The sequence below is a fragment of the Aulonocara sp. 'chitande type north' Nkhata Bay genome, linkage group LG12 (genome assembly GCF_057382095.1).
Source record: "Aulonocara sp. 'chitande type north' Nkhata Bay isolate Kocher_YH1m ecotype deep benthic linkage group LG12, A_spYH_male_GT1.1, whole genome shotgun sequence".
Classification (NCBI taxonomy): domain Eukaryota; kingdom Metazoa; phylum Chordata; class Actinopteri; order Cichliformes; family Cichlidae; genus Aulonocara; species Aulonocara sp. 'chitande type north' Nkhata Bay.
This window is the reverse complement of record NC_141355.1, coordinates 1,563,611-1,573,625: the sequence shown is the minus strand read 5'-3', so window position 1 is coordinate 1,573,625 and position 10,015 is coordinate 1,563,611. Positions and strand designations below refer to the sequence as shown.

The window sequence follows — 10,015 nt, the reverse complement described above, 5'->3', positions numbered from 1 at the left end:
TCTACCTGCACTGTGTATAGTGCGGGTGGAGCACTGCTGACTTTGACTGAGAACACTGTCAGGCGGTGGAAGGAATAAACAAAATACTCCTTAATCCCACTGTCTTCCATGACAAAAGCAAAGTCCGGGGACGGCTCGTCTATCCCCGGGGGTGAGGTCACTGAGGCAGTTAAGGAACTGCTTGGTGGTAGGCCCCCTGGGGTGGAAGAGGTTTACCCAGAGTTCCTGAAGGCTCTGGATGTTGTAGGGCTGTGTGGTTGACACGCCTCTACAATGTTGTTTGATCAGTGATGGTACCTCTAGATTGGCAGACCGGGGGGGTGGGGGTGGGGGGGGGTGGTTTCCATCTTTAATAAGGGGGACTGGAGGGTGTGTTCCAACTATAGGAGGATCACACTCCTCAGCCTCCCTGGAAATGCCAGGGAGCTGGAAAGGAGAGTCCATCCGTTAGTTGAACCTTGAATACAAGAGGAATAATGCGGTTTTTGTCCTGGTCGCAGAACACTAGACCAGCTCTTCACCCTCTCGTGGATACTTGAGGGTGCGTGGGAATTTGCCCAACCAGTCTACATGTGTTTTGGGCGACCGTGGCTCAGGGGGTTGGGAATCGCATCTGTAACCGGAAGGTCGCCGGTTCGATCCCAGGGCTCTCTGTCCTGGTCGTTGTGTCCCTGGGCAAGACACTTTACCCTACTTGCCTACTGGTCTTGGCCAGAGGGGCCGATGGCGCGATATGGCAGCCTCGCTTCTGTCAGTCTGCCCCAGGGCAGCTGTGGCTACAACTGTAGCTGCCTCCACCAGTGTGTGAATGTGAGAGTGAATGAATAGTGGCATTGTAAAGCGCTTTGGGTGCCTTGAAAAGCGCTATATAAATCCAATCCATTATTATTATTATTATGGCCCTGGAACTTACTGATTCTTTACATTGATGCTATGGTTATTTTTCTTTCTTGTACTGAGACAGTGATTGTAATTCTCTGACACTGGGCCTTTGTTAGGACAGTGAAAAAAATCAGGGCTTAGCCCAGCCCTGAAATCTTTTTTTTTTTTCCCAAAAAAAGCAACTTTTTAAAAGTTTTTACTATATTTTTGTCATGGTCCCGGTCGGTGAGCCAGTGTTTTGAGTTTTGTACTTCTACGTTTTATTTTATCATGGATTATGACTAGGGCTGAACGATATATCGCGACATGATCAAGTGCAATTTTCTAACCGCAAAGGCTGCGATTATACTCTGGACATGTCCAAATTCATGGGCTGCATCCTCCTGAGGCCGCATTTGTAGACCGATTACGTCACAGCGACGCGCCGAAGGCTGTCCAAATTCGTAGACTCCTCCGAATGTAGCCGACAAATGCGTCCTCCTTTTCCCCGAATTTGAAGGATGGGTCGGGTGTGTCCTTCGTGGCCCACCATATCCCAGAATTCATAGCGCGGCCCAGCCAAACTCCAGTTTCCAGCAATGGCGGCTGCTACTAAGTTTTAAAATTACTCATACTAATCTTTCTGGGTCACAAAATAAACTTTTAACATATTTTCAGGCGAGAAAGTAGTTGTGCAAACATCAAATATCTGCTCGGTTTATCAAGATATCCCATATTTGCAAAAGTGCTTCGACGTTTTCAGAGACGTCTGCTACCCACCAGCTCGACAGCTAGCCGGGAGCTCGAGGGTTACTGATGCGGCCGAGAACGGCACAACTCCCGGCACATCATTTTCAGATCACTGCGGAGTTTCGCTGCTCGGGTTAAACGTGATATATAAGTCACTTAGACAACCTAAAAATGTTATTGTTGGGCTTTTTTCAGTGTTTTGTTTGTTCGTGAGTAAATCGGTTTGGCTGAGATTAAAGTTATTAGATTAGATAAAATAAAACTTTATTAATCCCCCGGGTGGGTTCCTCCTTGGTTTTCACACAGCTGACTAAACGTCAAACAGAAAACTTATTAAACAGAAGTATGAGACAGTCGAGAATTTACACCAGTGTCTGGTTATATTTTAGATAGCAAGAAGCAGACGGCCGAGTTTATTAAACTCCACCGAGACAGCGGTGACGCTAATCAGAACTAGACCGTCCAATTTCACGCCTTTAAACTTTAAAGGCGTGTTTGTGTGTGTGTTTATACAATTGCTATTATGTTTGCACTTTATGTGTAATGTTACTGACTGCAGAGATCAGTAAGATGTGTGTATTTTTTATTTATTAGTTTTATTTATTTAATATTATTTTGTAATTGAATGACTGTCTAGTAGTTCACAGATGTTGAAAAACTGAGTGTGGTAAAGCCACTGATTTTGTTTATGTATATTTCTGCAATCTGCACATTGTACTGACTTTCATTTTAATGTTTACACCAGGGTTCCTTGTCAGCACTTTATGCTCAGATGTTTGTAAGCTAAAAATAAACTATTGTGTATGTTCAAATATACTGTTGTGATTGAAGAAGTTAAATAAAAATGTCAGTCATCAATTCATGCATCACCTCATGTCATCATAACAGAGGTCTGTCTTCCAGGAAATTCTAATTCTTAGGTTTTGTTATTTGGCTTCCCGGTGTTAACTCTGTCCCACACTTCAGGTCTCTGTGTTCTGTCTCCCCAGTCTCTACTAAGTTTACGTGTCTAGAGTTCAGCCGGTGTGTTTCCTGTTTTACTTTGAAGGTCCGTGTCTCATGTCAGTGTTTCTAGTTTTGCTTCCCTTTGGTCTCGTCGTGTCTGATTTCTTCCAGCTGTGCTCTCCTCCTGTGTCTTATTCCCCTCGTTATGCCCCAGTGTATTTAAGCCCTGTGTTTCTCTGTGTCAGTGTCGCGTCCTCCCTCATGCTGTGTGATCCCTGGTGTGGAGTTTTAGGTTTTGGTTTCCCAGTCTAGTTTAGTTCTGTTATTAAAGCAGCGTTTTTCTGAGTTCATTCCTGTGTGTTGCGCGTCCTGCATTTTGGGTCCTCTTCCTGCCTGACCACAGCCGAATCGGGACAATTTTACAGTTAAATAAATATTTAAAAATTCACACACAGAGTGCTACCTAAAGGCTGAAGTAAGATGTGTGTAGCTGCCTGTCACAGAATGATACTACGATTAACTATCAGTGCAGTAATAGTTCTTCAGCTTTGTTACTATTTTTTATTTTAAGCAGCAGCGTAAAGCTCGATGAAGTAGTTACATGCATATTTAAGCTTTACCAGCTCTGGTCTCAACGTATCTGCTTCTATTCTGCCAAAATGGCCATTTTAAACTGTTACCTGTGTTTGGTCTTTTGGGTACTCACCTCTTCCTCACCTTCACCTGGCGTCTCATCAATCTGCTGCACTCTTAATTTCCTCTACTCTCCTCCCTCGCTCCTGTCCTGGTTGTTACAAATAATGCAATCAGGATGTATCAAACAAACTATGTTGCAAATGTTTTGATGTGACGATTAGTATTACTACATTATTACATACTTTATATTTTAAACACAGATTTTAGCATATATTTAACATATCAGATTGAATTAAAAGCAAAAACCTAATGTTTCTGTTTCATAAGACCAAGTCACTAATGAATACCGACTACAGACTAATATTTATTATACACTACCAGTCAAAGTGTGGACACAGCTTCTGATTTAATGGGTTTTCTTTATTTTCACGACTGTTTACATTGTAGATTCTCACCAAAGGCCTCAAAACTGAATGAATGAACACATGTGGAATTATGTAGTAAACATAAAAGTGTGAAATATCTCAAAACATGTTTGATATTTTAGATTCTTCTAAACATCCACCCTTTGCTTTGATTCCTGCTTTGCTCACTCTTGGCTCTCTCTCTGAGCTTCATGAGGTCGTCACCTGAAATGGTTTCCAACAGTCTTGAAGGAGTTCACAGAGACGCTGAGCACTTGTTGGGCCTTTGGCCTTCACTCTGAGCTCCATCTCATCACAAACCATCTCCATTGGGTTTAGGTCAGGTGACTGTGGAGGCCAGATCACCTGGTCAGCACTCCATCACTCTCCTTCTTGGTCAGATAGCTCTTACACAGCCTGGAGGTGTGTTTGGACGCATTGTCCTGTCAAAAATAAAATAAATGATGGTCCAACTAAATGCAAACCAGATGGGATTTCAAATACGGCTGTCAGCTGTGTCCCATCATGACTTCTGCACAACACAACTGATGGTCCCAACCGCATTAAGAAAGCAAGAAATCCCACCAATGACCCCTGACAGGCTCACCTGTGAGGTGAAACCATTTCAGGTGACGACATCATGGAGCTCACTGAGAGAAGGCCGAGGGTTTGCAGCGCTGTCAACAAAGCAAAGGGTGTCTACTTTCAGGAATCTTAAATATAAGACTTATTTAGAGTTATTTTTGATTTTTCTTTGATACGTAATTCCATATATCTGGCTTCATATACTTGATGTCTTCAGTTTGTGTCTACGATGTTGAAAGTAGTAAAAATAAAGAAAAACCATTAAATGAGTAGGTGTGTCCAAACTTTTGACTGGTAGGTACATCAGCCAGCATTTCATTCCCATTTAATCCCACTGGATTCTGTGGCCTTTCCATCTAATGACATCTGTCTTTCCAGCAACATCACGTCCTATTTAGGTAACACGTTTTTTTTCATGTAATTCTGCATTCAGTATTCAGATTTAATGATTAGACTGTATTGTGTCTTCAAATGGTAAACGGACTGAAAGAGGAAAAGCAGAGCTATAGTCAAGGTCGGCGTGGGTCAGTGGGGCTTTAGGCACAGCTGCACATGTTCATACATTTTGGTTGCTGTACTTCAGCATCTACAAAAAAATGAGTGAGCATATAGGCAGAGATGTTTTTTTTAATTGGCATGCAATTTTAAATCCAACGTTTCTATCGGCTCTATAAACACAGCAAACACACAAACTGTTTGTGTGCAGTTTTATACACAGTGTGCTGCAGTGAAAGGTCCAGCTGCTGAATCTGGCTGGGAGAAAAAAGAAAGAGCCAACTTCACTCAGAGATGGAGGAAGATAAGAAAGCCAGGACAGGAAGAAGAGAGCTTGGATTTAAAGGCAACGACTGTCCAGTCGTTTTGATAAACTGGAAATTGAAAGCTTACATGTAAACACTTGTGTTTTTAAATCAGCTACTGGATGTGTACATGTGACATTATGTTTTTCATATTGTGAAACATGCTGCAAAACAAACAGACACAGCTCGCTAACTTTGTGTTATTGAAAGTGTGCATGAAAACGCTGCACTACAGGTCAGTGCAGGATAAACACATAACGTGATGGATTTAAAGTACAGACCAGTGACTGGTGCACAGTGGCTGTGGTGCTCATGGTCAGTTTCTTTCTCAGGATATGCCAAACTGTAGATTTAGCCCTGTTGTGTTACTTTCTCAGATGGTTTTTGGTCTGTTCTCCTGTTTCGCAGCTTGTTTCACCTGCATGGAGAGCTCCTTTGACAGCATGCAAGCGCAACACCTCAGATCAACTCCAGGCCTTTTATCTGCTTACATGATAATGACATAAAGAACGAATTGCCCACACCTGTCCAATTACTTTTGGTCCCTTTAAAAAGAGGGTGGCACATGTTAAGGAGCTAAAAATCCCATTGTTCCCAAGGCCACTGTTCCCAAGGCCACTGTTCCCAAGGCCACTGTTCCCAAGGCCACTGTTCACCGGTTGTCCTAGTTTCGATTATGCATATGAACTGTTTATAGTGTTGGGGAAATCTGCAGTCAGCACATCTGCAAGCACAGTCCCTGGTTGGACGTTCTTAAAGGGATACAGCAAAGATCAATCCAATGAGTCTGCATGCGCGCACACACACACACACACACACACACACACACACACACACACACACACACACACACACACACACACACACACACACACAGGAGATAATGGAGATGCATGTTAGAAATGGCATGTTATCCAGCCACAGCACAGCAGGCTGATTTACACCAGTGTCCACAGCCCTGTTTTTGTTCCACCTCCAGGATCTGTTATGATTTGTATGCAGATGGTCAACGGTTCCATTTCTGAGGGCCTTCAAATGAAAACGCTGACTGACCAAATAATGTGTTGTACTTTGGTAGTCTGCAGGCTCCATGATCCTCTGGTCCCAGCTCCTGTACGATATTCAAACTCATCCACTTTTTGGATTTCTCTCTGATCTATCACAATGGTTCAAGTTCATCAAATTTTATTCGCCACATGCAGTAAACTGCAGTGAAATGAACCCGCCCCCCGACCTTAAAAGTTATTCCAGACTTTACACCGGATTGTAAAACACCCTGAGAGCGTTTTGTTACAGTTCAGAGTCAAAGAGTGATCGCTGAACCACCGAGACACTCCCACCACCTCTGTTCAGCTCTGCTGCCTGTCGTGGAGTCTTTGCAGATACATATGTAATAGCATCATCTGCATACATCTGACACTGGACACCTTTACAACTGTCCATAAGTCACTGATGTAGAAACAGAAAAGCAGCAGTCCTAAAACGGACCCCTGTGGAACTCCCACACAATTTTGAAAGCTTGATTTCATTACATGAACTCTTCTCTATTTGCAGATATGAGCTGGGACATTTTGGACTAAGGTCTTATTATTACAGGTAAGTATTCAGAATAGCCCACCCTGCACAGGTATCAGTCTGTCACCTTCATCTGCCACAGGCTGTCAAAGCTACAGCACTGCAATGTCTAACTAAGATTTGTTTCGTATGATTGAGTTGTTGATTTCTCTTATGCTATAACTTCAAAAAACTCAAATATGTCATAGTAACAAACCCATGGCAGACCCGACCACACTAACCATTCTAAACACGCTTTTATTCCGGTTGTCGTTCTTTTACACGCAGCTGCAGCTTTTCAGCTGAACACACACCAACAACAACTCAGTCAGGACCCAGTACGGATCTAATGCAGCTGCGGTGTGTCGGCCTCCCTGCAGCGGTGCTGTCAAACATCATTCCCACACACTGGGTGACACAGATATTATGTCAATATGCAGAATCTCTGGGTCACGACTACTGTAAGCCACCTTTCTGATGAAGATGATTAGTCACAAAATCATCTGAAATAGCTGATTCATTTGTGATCAGTCTCATTCACTCAGTCTGAGAGGATGCAGCGTTACAGTAATCCATGTGAGCGACCCAGTTCATCACCAGCCTGTGGAAGTCATTCAAAGCGACTTTGTGGAGTTCTCCTGATGAACGTATCGTAACGTCTGGAGCGGTCTATGCACTACACCTACTACATTTTTTTTTTTTTACTGTGTTCATGACAGTGTTGTGGAAGCTGCTAAAGTGCTGCCCGACTCAGAGCCTGCATCACTGTATCAGAGCACAGCAGGTTTGGTTTCCTGTTGTTGGACTTTGTTACAATAAACTGCAATTACAGAAATGACAGCACCAGGACAGTGGAATATGAACATCTTAGAGCTTAACATCAGTGTAAATAATATAATTCATATATTTAAAGTATTTTGTAATGATTTAATATTTCCTGACTATAGACAGCGCAGTGTGTTACTGATGGAGGCAAGAAAGTACTTCAGCCAGTACTGGAGTATTTTAACACAAGGATCTGTACTTTTACTTCAGTAAATGATGTCTGTACTTTTCCCTCGTGTGTTTTATTGGGACGCTTCCCCCTGTAACCATGGTTTCCCCCCTCCCTGTGCACATACACGGTGCTGAGTTCACCGACCTGAGTTCGTGTCCCAGCAGCAGCTCGTTGTCCTCTCACGGGGCTGTTACGCTCATGGTGCAAATGTTTCAGCTAGCCGAGTTATCCGCCGGCAGACTGCAGCACAGCTGCTACAGTCACACAGGTAGGTGAATGACGTTTGTCGGACACGGACCAATCAACACGGGCGCTGACGTTAGTGGGACCCGCCGCGTGGATGCTCAGCTGTGACTGGTTCATACTATTAAGGTAGGTCGGTCACAAAAATCCGTTTCAAATGTGATTCGCCCGATAAACGTTTATCTTACGCTAATCCAAAAACACGCCGCAGGCTAACGACGCTGACGTCAGCGCTGCCGGAAATGACGGAAAATTACCGTCCAGGCCAATCAAATATTTGCGGTGGGGGAGGGATTTGCGTTTCCGACGTAGCTATGACGTAAGCGTTAATCCCCGGTCTCTGTTCGAAGGGAAACGTTTAAGTGGGCGGGCACATTTGCGTGACCATAAATTTTACGGTAGGAGTGAATCATCACACAGCAGCCTTTAACCTGCTGCACCGGCAGGACGAATAAATCACCCGTGACTAAGACGAGCTTCACCGTGGGTCACCGTGGGAGAGCTCCAGTCACTGCCGGGTGTCTGTTACGGTCAGGAACAGGACGGGACACTCAGCTGTCTCCCGTCCAGCCAAGCATACCAACACCACACATCTAAGACGTCCCCGTGTTGCGGGATAAACGGCTCCTCTGTTTGCTAGTGTCACCGCCCAGTGTACACAACACGAGAACACACAATCCTATTATATGACAATACAAAATGAATCTTACCCATTGTGCTACACACGGGCGTTCATGGAAGTCCGAAAGCCCCACGCACGGCGCAACGACACTGTACTTCCGACTAGTAAGCCGCATACATGAGACCGGGTTGACTTTACTGAAAATACGTCGCCCCCTGCTGGAGAAACCGGAGATACACGTGGAAGTGGGAAAAACTCAGTGCTTTAAAACATTATCTTCCGATGTAAACAAACGCAAAAATGTAAACACGTCATAAAAACAGGATTTCCTATTAATCCTGTGAGAACTATTACATTGAATACACAGTTTTAAACAGGCCTACATTAACAGTGGGGACACTCCAGGCTGTGATACAAGTCTTCACATGATGCTAAAAGGTTTGACAATCTGAATGTTACAAAGGCAACAGCAAAAATGGAGATGGGTCTCTAAACGACGTCACCTAGAAATGTTCAGTCACACCAGTGCAACTGCACATTATCCTTCCAGTGTTTAGCAGGTGAAACCTTACAAGGAGCAGAACACTACCCAAAGGAAGCATTGCAGTACCATCTTCACTGCCTTGCTTTTTCCCCACATGTCCCGATTCTGTCGCCACTCCAGGTAAACTTATCCAAGCAGCCATTCATGTCACACCACGCTGACATGGCCACTGTAGTTTATTTGGGTGGTGGACAGGGATCGGCACTTTGCCCCTATACAACCCAGCATAGCTTTCAGCTGTATGTGCTCCAGTAGCTGTTCTGTGGGATCAGGGCCCTGTTTCAGGAAGCCGGTTTAGTGCAAACTCTGAGTAAGTATACCCTGAGTTAACGAAAACTCTGGGTTTTCGGTTTCACAAAGCGAGTTTAGATTAATTCTGAGTGAGTTACTATGACGACACACTCCGTGAAGCTAACCTGCCCCCTAGCAGGTTTACTACAACTAACCCTGACGTTCGCCGCCTCTTTGTCGGAAACCTGACTGTAGGAAGTGTCAGACATGGCGTGCTCCTTCCTTGAAGAGCCAGTAGATCGTGAAGCCCAAATTCTCCGCAGAGCTCTCCGCCGGGAGAGAGTGATCAGAGCGCGTTTGGACATTTTATCATTTCCTGATGATTTCCTGTGTGAACGTTACCGTTTTCCAGCACAATCTATAATTTATTTGGATAACATCCTCAGGCCATATATTGCTCATGTGACACATCGCGGACATGCTCTCAGTTCATTGCATATTATTTGTATTGCACTTCGGTTTTTTGCAAACGGGAGCTTTCTGTATAATATTGGTGACGCTGAGCACGTTTCCAAGGCTACCGTCTGTCGGGCAGTCAGGAATGTTACAGTTGCACTGAAACGTCTCCTGTACTCGTTTGTGGTGTTCCCCGGTCATAGACCCACAAGATTTATCAAAGAGGGATGCCACAAAATTGCAGGTATCAGGATGAACAAAACTTAATTCATGATGTGGTGATACTTGAACTACTACTTAAATTTTACATTTATTCTCACGGTTCCCAGGCGTGATTGGCTGTATAGATGGCACTCACATTCCAATCATTGCTCCTTCAGTAAATGA

General features: G+C 44.1%; 2 protein-coding genes across 7 annotated transcripts in view; one reads left to right on the top strand and one right to left on the bottom strand.

The window, feature by feature from the left end:
• The window catches only part of ydjc (YdjC chitooligosaccharide deacetylase homolog), a 32,694-nt gene extending 24,086 nt beyond the window's left edge, over nt 1-8,608 (bottom strand). For 2 of the 6 annotated variants that reach the window (XM_086313138.1, XM_086313140.1), the window contains exons 1-2: nt 8,486-8,574; nt 3,263-3,340 (exon numbers count right to left, since the gene is read on the bottom strand). Coding sequence is in view for 1 of the 6 variants with exons in the window: in XM_086313136.1 (XP_086169262.1) it covers nt 8,486-8,572 (87 nt within the window). In the remaining 5 variants the exon portion in view is untranslated. Of the gene's footprint in view, nt 1-3,262; nt 3,341-7,676; nt 8,340-8,485 lie in introns of those variants that run through there. The other 4 variants (XM_086313141.1, XM_086313137.1, XM_086313136.1 and 1 more) reach the window with 4 other exon arrangements.
• rad17 (RAD17 checkpoint clamp loader component) overlaps nt 7,716-10,015 on the top strand; it is a 34,832-nt gene continuing 32,532 nt past the window's right edge. The window contains exon 1 of the mRNA XM_086313132.1: nt 7,716-7,904. The gene's annotated coding sequence lies outside the window, so the exon portion shown is untranslated. The remainder of the gene's footprint in view (nt 7,905-10,015) is intronic.